We start from the raw sequence: 15,001 nt of genomic DNA on the forward strand, positions 1-15,001 counted from the left end.
GCTAGATTTAGTAAGGTGCAAGCTTGTACCTTTTTTGATTTATCCGATATTCTGGCAGTGCGGCAGTTGCACCGCTCCTTTACAAACCTGGCCCAGTTGTCCACAATGTTTTCACTGAACATGAGCGGGTTGATGCTGCAAAGTCCCTGTGCCACACTGTCATCTCCTGACACTATGCAGAAGTCCTGCATTCCCAAAGATTGGCGACCAGGGACTTAGAACAATGGTTTATTCAGTACTCTGAGCAGCTCTTGCACGCCTCCACTCTGCCCGCGCTCCGGGGAGAACTCCTAACCTGCCGTCACGTGACCCTGTACCTAGCCGCGCAATCATGTGATCACGTGACTACTTGGTCTACAGTAAGGATACCAGGGCGTGAGGAGACAAGGCGGCAAACTGGAACCGCAAAGGCTAAGAGCCATCCACGGCCAAGAAAATGATGGCACAGTTTGATGGGCCGAAGCTCTAACAGCTGTTCCTGTATTTGTTTTTCATGCACTGTGGGAGATTTTATTATGTTGAGGTGAAAATGCATCTCTGTTTAATGGGCCTAATGTCATGGATTGACCGAGGGGTGTGCCCTAGGTGATTGCTGCTGCTTCATGCAGTTCTGGTAAAGAGCTGATAAACTCAACTGAGTCTGAAAGTAAGATCCAATATATTCTTTATACAAATGCAAGAAGAAAAATAAATCATTGTAAACCTACCTGCATTTCATCTCTTGATGTCAAGCGGGGGTTAATGTATCCCAGGGGTACATTTGGCAGCAGGTGATTCACTGCTTTGGAAAACATGATCTAGAATGGGGAAAGCAAAGCAAGTGTGGGTAAATCAAATTCTTCAATTGGGTACTCTGTTCCTTGTCAGGGCGGAGACTCAAGAATTAAAATGGCAGGCGAACTGATGTCTACCTTGGTTCAGTGCGGGTGTCAAGAACGTTATTGACCCACAAATGATTCCATATTCATTGGGATTGTAGACTGTCACTAATGTTTGTAAATTTTGAATTTTGCATTTTAGAGCCTTAATTTTAAGCCTTAAGTTAACTTTTAAAGTTTGTTCATGGGATGTGGGTGTTGCACCAGCATTTACTGCCCATGGTGGGGAGTGCATGGACCCATCCCTTAACTGCCCCATCCCTAATTGAGGGGGCAGTGAAGAGTCAACCACATTGCTGTGGGCCTGGAGTGAGATGTAGGCCAGACTGGGTAAGGACGGCAGATTTCCCTCCCTAAAGGACATTCGTGAGCCAGGTGGGTTTTTACAACAATCAACAATGGTTCCATGGTCTTCATTAGACATTTTTAATTCCAGATTTTTATTGAATTCAAATTTCACCATCTGCAGTGTGGGATTTGAACCTGGCTCCGCAGAGCATTACCCTGGGTCACTTGTCCAGTGACAATCCCACTACGCCACCCCCTCCCCAAGTAAATCTTACTTGGTAGACATTAATCTTAGCCCAGCCATGATTGCACTGTTGATTAATTGATCAAGTTATATTAACCTATTTTTCATACTGGCAACGCACAGATTTCTTTTGCAAACTGGAATACTAAGCAAATGTTGCCTTTAATTCATCAGAAGTCCTTTTTTTACTGAATTAAGTGACCCTTGGACCACAGACTGAGACAATGCAGTGGTCACCTGAAGCATCGGGAGATAGGGTTCGATTGATGAACATAACATCTGGTTGATGGCAGATGAGGAGACACCATCAAAAGATGCATAAACGACTTGGATATTGGGAAGTATGCACGGCCTTGTAGTGCTTGTGAGAAGGATTGATAGCGATTGAGATTTATTTGGCGAGCCAGGCCTAGAAAGACTGGACTGGAGCCAGAAATTTGGCTTAAGAGGGACTTTGCATCGAGGGCCCGATGCCGCAGTGGAATAGTCACCACTGAAGACCGGGGTGGGGGGAGAAGGGCCATAGACGAGTGACTGGCCGTATTGCCCACCTGCCGAAAGCTTACTCGGTGACTTAGTAATGTGCGTGGTAGCAGGGTGGTTAGCACTGTTGCTTCACAGCGCCAGGGTCCCAGGTTCAATTCCCGGTCTTGGGTCACTGTCTGCGGAGTCTGCACGTTCTCCCCGTGTCTGCGCAGGTTTCCTCCGGGTGCTCCGGTTTCCTCCCACAAGTCCCGAAAGACGTGCTGTTAGGTGAATTAGACATTCTGAATTCTCCCTCTGTGTACCCAAACAGGCGCCGGAGTGTGGCGACTAGGGGCTTTTCACAGTAACTTCATTGCAGTGTTAATGTAAGCCTACTTGTGACACTAATAAAGATTATTATTATTACATATGTTCCAGGTTTGGGGAGCTGATCTGGAACAGACCAAATTGGGGTTATTGTTTGTGTTTAAACAAAAATATGGCTTCCTACACATCTTTCTCCTTTCAATATAGTTATCTTTCTTTCCAGAGTACGGCTCCAAACCTAGGTGAGACTCTGAAGGAGACTCTCTCATGACCATTCCTTTCAGGGTCTACACCTCCACCCAAACTGTGACCTGGGGGGGGGGGGGGGGGCGAAATTATTGCTGGGGAATAAAAACGAGTTCAGAGACTGGATTAGCCTATTCCTGACATTGCTGCTTCTTATACCATTTCTTATACCGAGTCAGGAGTTTGACTTCTGAGGAAAAGTTAACAAAGGTGGGACTTTCTCTTTTGCAGCGAGGAGTGGTTGCGCTGACAAGGGCAACTGGCGAGGCCAGCATGGGCAGATGGATTCAATTACCAGGATTGATGTATTCAAAATGAGGTTGTTCAGTGTGGGCGCCAGGCACAGTTTCCCCGTACCAGCCTCCCCGAACAGGTGCCGGAATGTGGCGACTAGGGGCTTTTCATAGTAACTTCACTTGAAGTCTACTTGTGACAATAAGCAATTTTCATTTCATTTCATTTCAAAGGGCTATTGGGCAGAATTTTACAGACATGTCGAGGCAGGGGGCATCAAATGCAACCGGCCAACAAACGTCCAATCACTTCGATGGGATTGTTAAATCCAGTTTTCGCAAAGTGTCACCCATCGATGGCAGGGTGGGTCAATGTGGTAACTAGGTTCAGTTAGTGGCCATGGCAACGCTAACAGCACACTAAGATTATCAATTCAAACCTCACTTTAGGTCGGTCAATGCGGTAACCTTTTTTTATTCTTTCACGTCCCTTGAGAAGGTAGTGATGGTGAGCTGCCTTCTTGAACCGCTGCAGTCTGTATGGTGTAGGTACACCCACAGTGCTGTTAGGGAGTGAATTCCAGAATTTTGACCCAGCGGCAGCGAAGGAACGGCGATATATATCCAAGTCAGGATGGTGTGTGGCTTGGAGAGATATCTGCAGATGGTGGTGCCGCCATACAATTGCTGGCCCTGTCCTAGGTGGTTTAAAAGGTGTTGTTGAAGGAGCCTTGGCAAGTGGCTTCAGTCCATCTTGTAGATAGTACACATTGTTGCTATGAACAAAGAACAAAGAACAATACAGCACAGGAACAGGCCCTTTGGCCCTCCAAGCCTGTACTAGTCATGTTACCACCCTTGGCCAAAACCCTCAGCACTTCCTAGTGCTGTATCCCTCTATACCCATCCTATCCATGTATTTGTCAAGATGCCTTTTGATCACCGTTAATGTATCTGCTTCCACAACCTCTCCTGGTAGCGCGTTCCAGGCACTCACCACTCTCTGCGTAAAAAAACTACCTTTCACACCTCCTCTAAACATTGCCCCATGGACCTTAAACCTATGCTCCCTGGTGACTGACCCCTCCACCCTGGGAAAGAGTGCCTGCCCATCCACTCTGTCCATGCCCCTCATAATCTTGTAAACATCTATCAGGTCACCCCTCAACTTCTGTTGTTCTAATGAAAACAGGCCAAGTCTATTCAGGCTCTCCACATAGCTAACACGCGCCAGGCCAGGCAATATCCTGGTAAACTTCCGCTGCACCTTCTCCAAAGCCTCCACATATGGGGACCTAGTGGTGGAGGGAGTGACTGTTTAAGACGGTGAATGGGTGCCAATCAAGCGGGGCTGCTTTGTCCTGGGTGGTGTTGAGCTTCTTGAGTGTTGTTGGACACATGGTGAATATTCCATCACACTCATGACTTATACCTTGGAGTTGGACAGGCTCTGGGGAGTCAGGAAGTGAGTTACTCAACACCAAATTCCCGGGAATCGAACCTGGGACCCTGGCACTGTGAAGCCACCGTGCTAACCACTGTGCCAACGTGCCACCCAGCAGCAGTATTGTAGCAGCAGTATTTATATGGCTGGGCCAGCTCAATTTCTGTTCAATGGTAACGAGCAGAATGTTGATGGTGGGAGGTTCAGCACAGTTGGGCAGCACGGTAGCATAGTGGTTAGCACAATTGCTTCACAGCTCCAGGGTCCCAGGTTCGATTCCCGGCTGGGTCACTGTCTGTGCGGAGTCTGCACGTTCTCCCCGTGTGTGCGTGGGTTTCCTCCGGGTGCTCCGGTTTCCTCCCACAGTCCAAAGATGTGCAGGTTAGGTGGATTGGCCATGCTAAGTTGCCCATAGTGTCCAAAAAATTGCCCTTAGGGTTGGTTGAGTGGGGTTACTGGGTTATGGGGATAGGGTGGAGGTGTGGGCTTGGATAGGGTGCTCTTTCCAAGAGCCGGTGCAGACTCGATGGGCCGAATGGCCTCCTTCTGCACTGTAAATTCTATGACTCTATGAGTTAATGCAGTTGAATGTCCAAGGGAGATGATTAAATTCTCTCTTATTGGAGATGGTCATTACCTCGCACATGAGCGGTATGACTGTTACCTGCCACTTATCAGCCCAAGGCTGGATGTTGTCCAGGTCTTACTGCACACGGGCAGGTTGGTTCAATATCCGAGGAGACGCAAACCACAATAAGCTTGGTTAGTGGCCAAGCCAACACTGCGAGCACAGTAATTGTAGATTCAAACCTCACTTTAAAACTCTGACATACTTCTCATACTGAGCAAGTGGTTGAGGCACAAAACTGAGACACGGTCCACCCAGTGGATGTTGAAACTGCAAATAATAATAATAATCGCTTATTGTCGCAAGTCGGCTTCAATGAAGTTACTGTGAAAAGCTCCTAGTCGCCACATTCCGGCGCCTGTTCGGGGAGGTCGGTACGGGAATTGAACCCGCGCTGCTGGCCCTGTTCAGCATTACAAGCCAGCTGTTTAGCCCACTGTGCTAAACCAGCCCCTAAATTGGAGCAAGAAGCGTTTTCAACCAGTGTCCTGACCAACATTCCTGCCTCAACCATCATTACCCCACCTAAATAAATATTAAATTAACTGGTTACACATTCCGTTGCCGTTTGGGAGAACAGTGACTGCACTGCCCTGGAGTAATGACCCAGGGAAAACAATTTCAGTTCTCACTGTGACAACCTGAAAGCTTGAATTCAGTTGATAAAAATCTTGATTTAGAAAGAGAGTTGCATTCTGATAGCACCGTTCATGATTCCAGGATGTCCCCAAAGTGTTTTTACAACCAACGAAGCGTTTCTGGAATACAGTCACGTCATCCCGGAAGACGGTTGATGCTGCTGTTTGCGCTCTTCCTGCCCTCCTTCACCTCAGCCCGTCAACATATCCTTCCATTCCCCTTTCCCTCGTGAGTTTATCTAGCTTCCCCCCAAATGCATCTGTGCTATTCACCTCAACAAACCAGCAACCATCTAGTTTAGCATTCTGACAACAATCCCATTTCCTGGATGCTCCTTCGTCATCACCGCATCAAAGTCCTGGAACTCCCTCCCTCAGGTAAGGGGGCACTTACCTCAAGAAGAGATGTCGAGAATTGCCAAAAATTATCCGAGGCAGGTGGAATTCTTTTAATGCAGTGTTTAGGGTGTTTTTACCTTCATAGGTGTCGCTGACTCAGGATTCATTAACACCAGAGGCGCAATAAAAATCAAACCAGCAATGTCAGCTTGTCTCTCAGACACAACATAGGTTGCAATCAACGCTCCCTGAAATGCAAGAGGAGACAGAGTTACAACAGCAACCCCATCAGGCAAAGCCCTTGGCGTTCTCAGGGGCGTAACTGATAGCTCAGTGGGTGTAGGTGCTACTCAATGCAGTGTGAGACCACAGGTGGGGTGGATGAGTGTGGGGGGTGGGGGTGGGGGGTGGGGGGTGGGGGGGGCGGAGGTCCAGGTATGATTCCTGGGGCTGAATTTGATGTACGCCCTGGTGGGTGTGTTACCTGCGGGGATGGGGCGGGGGCACATAAAATAGTGTGAAGCGCGTAAACCCATTGCACTGCTTGCCTGCCCACCCCCGGGTTTACTCCGATAATGGGGGGATGGGGGTGGGGTGGGGGGGGGGGTGCGTGCGACGGGCTGCCAATTTTGGCAGCGCACACCGCATTTAAATGAATAATTCTCAGTTAGTTACATTGGTTATCAAGCCAATTGACCCACATAATACACTGTCCATGTCATAAAACATTTGGTGTGGGCTGCAAGGAAGGGCAATCCTGGCTTTTAGAACACAGAACATACAATGCACAAGGAGGCCATTCGGCCCATCGAGTCGGCACCGACCCATTTAAGCCCTCATTTCCACCCTATCCCCGTAACCCAATAACCCCTCCTAACCTTTTGGCCACTAAGGGAAATTTAGCATGGCCAATCCACCTAACCTGCACATCTTTGGACTGTGGGAGGAAACCGGAGCACCCGGAGGAAACCCACGCACACACGGGGAGAACGTGCAGACTCCACACAGACAGTGACCCAGTGGGGAATTGAACCTGGGACCCTGGCGCTGTGAAGCCACAGTGCTATCCACTTGTGCTACCGTGCTGCCCTTTTAAAAAAAATATATATATTTTATTCAAAATTTTTGGCCAACCATAACAGTACATTGTGTATCTTTTACACAGTAATATAACAATATAAATAACAATGGCCAGTTTTTTAAACAAGAAATAAATAATATATAAACAACATCAAAATTAAAAAACAAAACTAAATGGCAACTGCCTTGTCCCAAATAAATACTCTCCAAAAATACAATTCAGCAGTCCAATATACAATTACCTATAACAACAACCTTTACATATTATACTTATACACTAACATCCCTGAGAGTCCGTCTGGTTCCTCCCCCCCCCCCCCCCCGCCCCCCCCGGGCCGCTGCTGCTGTCTTCTTCTTTTCCATTCCCTCTATCTTTCTGTGAGGTATTCGACGAACGGTTGCCACCGCCTGGTGAACCCTTGAGCCGATCCCCTTAGGACGAACTTAATCCGTTCCAGCTTTATAAACCCTGCCATGTCATTTATCCAGGTCTCCACACCCGGGGGCTTGGCTTCCTTCCACATCAACAGTATCCTGCGCCGGGCGACTAGGGACGCAAAGGCCAAAACATCAGCCTCTTTCGCCTCCTGCACTCCCGGCTCTTCTGCAACCCCGAATATAGCCAACCCCCAGCTTGGTTCGACCTGGACCCCCACCACCTTCGAAAGCACATTTGTCATCCCCACCCAAAACCCCTGTAGTGCCGGACATGACCAGAACATGTGGGTGTGATTCGCTGGGCTTCTCGAGCATCTCGCACACCTAGCCTCTACTCCAAAAAAGTTACTGAGCCATGCTCCAGTCATATGCGCCCTGTGTAACACCTTAAATTGTATCAGGCTTAGCCTGGCACACGAGGACGATGAGTTTACCCTACTTAGGGCATCAGCCCACAGCCCCTCCTCAATCTCCTCCCCTAGCTCTTCTTCCCATTTCCCTTTCAGCTCATCTACCATAATCTCCCCCTCGTCCCTCATTTCCCTATATATGTCTGATACCTTACTGTCCCCCACCCATGTCTTTGAGATCACTCTGTCCTGCACCTCCTGCGTCGGGAGCTGCGGGAATTCCCTCACCTGTTGCCTCGCAAAAGCCCTCAGTTGCATATACCGGAATGCATTCCCTTGGGGCAACCCATGTTTTTCGGTCAGCGCTCCCAGACTTGCAAACGTCCCATCTACAAACAGATCTCTCAATTGTGTTACTCCTGCTCTTTGCCATGTTCCAAATCCCCCATCCATTCTCCCCGGAGCAAACCTATGGTTATTTCTTATCGGGGACCACACCGAGGCTCCCGTCTTTCCCCTATGCCGTCTCCACTGCCCCCAAATTTTCAGAGTAGCCACCACCACCGGGCTTGTGGTGTATTTCTTCGGTGAGAACGGCAACGGCGCCGTCACCATAGCTTGTAGGCTAGTCCCCCTGCAGGACGCCCTCTCCAATCTCTTCCACGCCGCTCCCTCCTCTTCTCCCATCCACTTACATACCATTGAGATATTGGCGGCCCAGTAGTACTCACTTAGGCTCGGTAGTGCCAGCACCCCCCTATCCCTACTACGCTGCAAAAATCCCTTCCTCACTCTCGGGGTCTTCCCGGCCCACTCAAAACTCATGATACTCTTCTCAATCCTTTTGAAAAAAGCCTTCGTGATCACCACCGGTACTGAAACACAAAGAGGAATCTCGGGAGGACCACCATTTTAACCGCCTGCACCCTCCCTGCCAGTGACAGGGATACCATGTCCCATCTCTTGAAGTCCTCCTCCATCTGTTCCACCAACCGCGTTAAATTTAACCGATGCAATGTACCCCAATTCTTGGCTATCTGGATCCCCAAGTAGCGAAAGTCCCTTGTTACCTTCCTCAGCGGTAAGTCCTCTATTTCTCTGCTCTGCTCCCCTGGATGCACCACAAACAACTCACTTTTCCCCATGTTCAGTTTATATCCTGAAAATTCTCCAAACTCCCCAAGTATCCGCATTATCTCTGGCATCCCCTCCGCCGGGTCCGCCACATACAACAACAAATCGTCCGCATAAATAGACACCCGGTGTTCTTCTCCTCCCCTGAGTACTCCCCTCCACTTCCTGGAACCCCTCAATGCTATTGCCAGGGGCTCAATCGCCAGTGCAAACAATAATGGGGACAGAGGACATCCCTGCCTCGTCCCTCTATGGAGCCGAAAATATGCAGACCCCCGTCCATTCGTGACCACGCTCGCCATCGGGGCCCTATACAGCAGCTGTACCCATCTAATATACTCATCTCCAAAGCCAAATCTCCTCAACACCTCCCACAAATAATCCCACTCCACTCTATCAAATGCTTTCTCGGCATCCATCGCCACCACTATCTCCGCTTCCCCCTCTGGTGGGGGCATCATCATTACCCCTAGCAGCCTCCGTATATTCGTATTCAGCTGTCTCCCCTTCACAAACCCAGTTTGGTCCTCATGGACCACCCCCGTGACACAATCCTCTATCCTCATTGCCATTACCTTGGCCAGAATCTTAGCGTCTACGTTCAGGAGGGAAATAGGCCTATAGGACCCGCATTGCAGCGGGTCTTTTTCCTTCTTTAGGAGAAGCGATATCGTTGCCTCTGACATAGTCGGGGGCAGCTGTCCCCTTTCCCTCGCCTCATTAAAGGTTCTCATCAGTAGCGGGGAGAGCAAGTCCACATATTTCCTGTAAAATTCAACTGGGAATCCATCCGGTCCCAGGGCCTTCCCCGCCTGCATGCTCCTAATTCCTTTCACTGCTTCCTCCATTTCGATCTGTGCTCCCAGTCCCACCCTCTCCTGCTCCTCCACCTTTGGAAATTCCAGCTGGTCCAGAAAACACATCATTCTCTCCTTCCCATCCGGGGGCTGAGCTTCATATAATCTTTCATAGAATGCCTTGAACACTCCATTCACTCTCTCCGCTCCATCTCTCCCTCCTCATCCCTCACTCCCCCTATTTCCCTCGCTGCTCCCCTTTTCCTCAATTGGTGGGCCAGCAACCTGCTCGCCTTCTCCCCATATTCGTACTGTACACCCTGTGCCTTCCTCCACTGTGCCTCTGCAGTACCCGTTGTCAGCAAATCAAATTCTACGCGTAGCCTTTGCCTTTCCCTGTGCAGTCCCTCCTCCGGTGCCTCCGCATATTGCCTGTCCACCCTCAGAAGTTCTTGCAGCAACCGCTCCCGTTCCCTACTCTCCTGCTTTCCTTTATGTGCCCTGATTGATATCAGCTCCCCTCTAACCACTGCCTTCAGCGCCTCCCAGCACTCCCACCTGGACCTCCCCATTATCATTGAGTTCCAAGTACTTTTCAATACACCCCCTCACCCTTAGACACACACCCTCATCCGACATTAGTCCCATGTCCATTCTCCAGGGTGGACGCCGTTCTTTTTCCTCCCCTATCTCCAAGTCCACCCAGTGTGGAGCGTGATCCAAAATAGCTATAGCCGTATACTCCGTCCCCCTCACCTTCGGGATCAACGCCCTTCCCAAAACAAAAAAGTCTAATCGCGAATAAACTTTGTGGACATAGGAGAAAAACGAAAGCTCCTTACTCCTAGGTCTGCTAAATCTCCATGGGTCTACTCCTCCCATCTGCTCCATAAAGTCTTTAAGCACCTTGGCTGCTGCCGGCCTCCTTCCAGTCCTGGACCTCGATCTGTCCAGCCCTGGTTCCAGCACCGTGTTAAAATCTCCACCCATTACCAACTTCCCCACCTCTAGGTCCGGGATACGTCCTAACATGCGCCTCATAAAGTTGGCATCATCCCAGTTCGGGGCATATACGTTCACTAAGACCACCGCCTCCCCCTGTAATTTGCCACTCACCATCACGTATCTGCCCCCACTATCCGCCACTATGGTCTTTGCCTCAAACATTACCCGCTTCCCCACTAGTATAGCCACCCCCCTGTTTTTCGCATCTAGCCCCGAATGAAACACCTGCCCCACCCATCCTTTGCGTAGTCTAACCTGGTCTATCAGTTTCAAATGCGTCTCCTGTAACATAACCACATCTGCCTTAAGTTTCTTAAGGTGTGCGAGTACCCGTGCCCTCTTTATCGGCCCGTTCAGCCCTTTCACATTCCACGTGATCAGCCGGGTTGGGGGGCTCTTTACCCCCCCCCTTGTCGATTAGCCATCCCCTTTTATCCAGCTCCTCACCCGGTTCCCATGCAGCTGTGTCACCCCCAGGCGGTGCCCTCCCGCCCCGCCCACCCCACCCCATACCAGCTCCCCCTCCTCCCCAGCAGCAGCAACCCAGTAAATCCCCCCTCCCACCCCCCCCCACCCCCCCGCTAGATCCCCCACTAGCGTAGTTACACCCCCCATGTTGCTCCCAGAAGTCAGCAAACTCTGGCCGACCTCGGCTTCCCCCCGTGACCTCGGCTCGCACCGTGCGACGCCCCCTCCTTCCTGCTTCCCTATTCCCGCCATAATTATCATAGCGCGGGAACAAAGCCCGCGCTTCCCTTTTGGCCCCGCCCCCAATGGCCAACGCCCCCAGCTCCTCCATCTCCCTTCCTCCCTCCCCCACAACCTGTGGAAGAGAGAAAAGTTACCGGGTCGCAGGATTAACAACATAAAAATCATCTCTCCCCCCTTTATCCCCCCTCTTCGCCCCCCATATTCGCCCCGCCACTTTGTCTCAAACGTTCTTTTTTAATAACCCGCTTATTCCAATTTCTCTTCAACAATAAATGTCCACGCCTCATCCGCCGTTTCAAAGTAGTGGTGCTTCCCTTGATATGTGACCCACAGTCTTGCCGGCTGCAGCATTCCAAATTTAATCTTCTTTTTATGAAGCACCGCCTTGGCCCGATTAAAGCTCGCCCTCCTTCTCGCCACCTCCGCACTCCAGTCTTGATATACGCGGATCACCGCGTTCTCCCACCTACTGCTCCGAGTTTTCTTTTCCCATCTGAGGACCATCTCTCTGTCCTTAAAACGGAGGAATCTCACCACTTTGGCTCTGGGAATTTCTCCTGCTCTCGGTCCTCGCGCCATCACTCGGTATGCTCCCTCCACCTCCAGCGGACCCGTCGGGGCCTCCGCTCCCATTAACGAGTGCAGCATCGTGCTCACATATGCCCTGACGTCCGCCCCTTCTGCACCTTCAGGAAGACCAAGAATCCTTAAATTCTTCCTCCTCGCATTATTCTCCAGCACCTCCAGCCTTTCCACACATCGTTTATGGTGTGCCTCGTGCATCTCCGTCTTCACCACCAGGTCCTGTATATCGTCCTCGTTCCCGGCAGCCTTTGCCTTCACGACCCGAAGCTCCCGTTCCTGGGTCTTTTGCTCATCTTTTAGCCCTTCAATCGCCTGTAATATCGGGGCCAACAGCTCCTTCTTCATCTCCTTTTTAAGCTCTTCCACGCAGCGTTTCAAAAACTCGTGTTGCTCAGGGCCCCATATTAAACTGCCACCTTCCGACGCCATCTTGGTTTTTGCTTGCCTTCCTTGCCGCTGCTCTAAAGGATCCACCGCAATCCGGCCACTTTCCTCTCCTTTTTCCATCCGTATCCAGGGGGGATTCCCTTCTGGTTTACCGCACAGTGCTTTTAGCCGTTAAAATTGCCGTTGGGGCTCTTATTAAGAGCCCAAAAGTCCGTTCCACCGGGAGCTGCCGAAACGTGCGACTTAGCTGGTCATCACGCACCCGGAAGTCCCCGTGCTGCCATTTTAACTGCAAGTGCTTTTATAGGGTGGGAAGGAAGTGGGGCCTGCCCTTTTTTGATCACTCTTAAGTTGAACTAGCCCTCCCTTTCATTCCTGCCCACTCTGTCCCTTAAACCCACCACTTGCCCCCTCCCCCATCCCCCTTGCCCCTCTCCCTTACCTACCCAACCGCTAACATAGTAAATTTGAGCGTAATCGAAGAAAACTTGACACTAAGTTTCTTCCGGAGGTAAAAGCTGGTCCGAGAAAGGTTTTAAGATGAGAGAGTGTTTGAGAGTCAGAGAGACTAAAGGTGGTCATTCGAGAACATGGGGCCCAGGCAGCTGAAAGCAAGGCCGCCAATGGTGTGGTGAAGGAAGTGGGGGGATGGACAAGAGACTGGCGGAACGCAGAGTTCTCAGAGGATTATAGGGCTGGAGAAAGTCACAGAGAGAGAGGCTCCATTGGCTTCGATGGAAAAATCAATGTGCTGCCATTCGATTGGCGCATTTCACTCACACTGACGCAGGTGAGAGTCAGGTTGGCAGAGACTCCTGCAGGTGGATTTCAGGTGAACCAGGACTGGCCTTCACTGAGACGCACATCCAGGATCGGGTGTGAGTGAGAATCTGAGGGACTATTAGGAAAACAAATGTAGTTTTAATGAATTTATATCTGTTAAATATTAGAAAAAGGTATAGTTTTAAGTAAGTTTAATTTAGTGTTGCTGTGTAAGGAAGGGTTAATTGATAGTTATATTCATGTTTGACAAAGGTGTTTGCATTTGGGTATTTTTTTTCCCAGATAAAACTATGCTTCTATTGTGCTTAGAGAGAGCTACAGCATGCAAAGCTGTGGAGAAGCAGAAGTCGTTGCTTAGTAATGGGGGCGCCTTTAGGTCAGGAAGGCTTTTTGAATTTATTTTGAAGCTGGATATATTGCAGTTAACAATAGGAACCCAGAGAGTGAAGATCACTCAGCTCTGCCAGAACAAAAGCTGTACAGGACCAAGGGGGCTAGAAAAAAACAGACTCCCTAAATAACCCATATAAAGTCCAGGGGCGACATTCTCCGACCCCCCGCCGGGTCGGAGAATCGCCGGGGGCTGGCGTGAATCCCGCCCCCGCCGGTTGCCGAAGTCTCCGGCACCGGGTATTTGGCGGGGGCGGGAATCGCGCCGCGCCGGTTGGCGGGCCCCCCCGCTAGATTCTCCGGCCTGGATGGGCCGAAGTCCCGCCGATAAATTGCCTGTCCCACCGGCGTAAATTAAATCACCTACCTTACCGGAGGGACAAGGCGGCGCGGGCGGGCTCCGGGGTCCTGGGGGGGGCGCGGGGCGATCTGGCCCCGGGGGGTGCCCCCACGGTGGCCTGGCCCGCGATCGGGGCCCACCGATCCGCGGGTGGGCCTGTGCCGTGGGGGCACTCATTCCCTTCCGCCTCCGCCATGGTGGAGACCATGGCGGAGGTGGAAGAGACTCCCTCCACTGCGCATGCGTGGGAAACTGTCAGCGGCCGCTGACGCTCTCGCGCATGCGCCGCCCGGAGATGTAATTTCCGCGCCCGCTGGCGGGGCACCAAAGGCCTTTTCCGCCAACTGGCGGGGCGGAAATTCCTCCGGCGCCGGCCTAGTCCCTCAATGTTGGGGCTCGGCCCCCAAAGATGCGGAGCATTCCGCACCTTTGGGGCGGCGCGATGCCCGTCTGATTGGCGCCGTTTTGGGCGCCAGTCGGCGGACATCGCGCCGTTTCCGGAGAATTTCGCCCCAGGCATTCAAGGGATTGGGACAGAAAGAATGTCTTAGAGAGCCTGAAGTTAAGGGAACAGAGACCAAAAAATTGAACAAGGTATTGTTTGGGAAAATTCAAGGGAAACGCTGATAAAGTGTTCTGAGTTAAAGAGACAACTGTGGTAGCCAGATTTAAAGTGGGAAAGCAGACTTCAGAAGTAAATCAAAGGTTTGGTGCCATCTTACTACAGTCTGGGAATCAATAATTAAAACAATTGTGAAGAGTTTGTGGAACAATTAGGGCCTGTAAGGAAGGGAGACGGCTTTTGCAATAAGTTTATAGTTTCATGTACATTGTTTATTTTGTTGTTGTTACAATACCAAAAATACCTCAATAAAATGTTTATTAAATAAAAACACAATAGCTCACCCATGATCTTGTTGAATGGCGGAACAGGCTTGATCGGCCGAGTGGCCTGTTTCTGCTCCTATTTCCTATGTTCATATGTTCTGATCTTCCACCAAAGTGGATAACCTCATAATTCTCCAATTTGTCCCTTGAGTAAAGAAGGCGTTGTTGGAGGGAGGGTGAGGGATGAGGGTGTGGGGGGGGGGAGACGTATGGGGGGGGGGGGGGGGCTTGCCAAATTTAATGAATTATTATTGGGTGGCAAATATAACCATGGTAAGGAAGTGGGTAGTGGGGGAGGGGTCAGTTTGGGAGCAGATGGAGGCAGCCTCTGGTTAGGGGATTAGTTTGGGAACGCTGTTGACGGCGCCACTGCCATTCTCGCT

The 15,001-nt window shown here is 50.6% G+C and overlaps 1 protein-coding gene across 2 annotated transcripts in view; it reads right to left on the reverse strand.

The window, feature by feature from the left end:
- The window catches only part of LOC140388610 (monoglyceride lipase-like), a 78,688-nt gene that overhangs the window by 20,291 nt on the left and 43,396 nt on the right, over positions 1–15,001 (reverse strand). The window contains exons 4-5 of one of the 2 annotated variants that reach the window (XM_072473046.1): positions 5,868–5,978; positions 708–797 (exon numbers count right to left, since the gene is read on the reverse strand). In XM_072473046.1, the coding sequence (XP_072329147.1) occupies positions 708–797; positions 5,868–5,978 (201 nt within the window). The remainder of the gene's footprint in view (positions 1–707; positions 798–5,867; positions 5,979–15,001) is intronic. The other variant, XM_072473047.1, reaches the window with a different exon arrangement.

Source organism: Scyliorhinus torazame, chromosome 13, assembly GCF_047496885.1.
Source record: "Scyliorhinus torazame isolate Kashiwa2021f chromosome 13, sScyTor2.1, whole genome shotgun sequence".
NCBI lineage: Eukaryota > Metazoa > Chordata > Chondrichthyes > Carcharhiniformes > Scyliorhinidae > Scyliorhinus > Scyliorhinus torazame.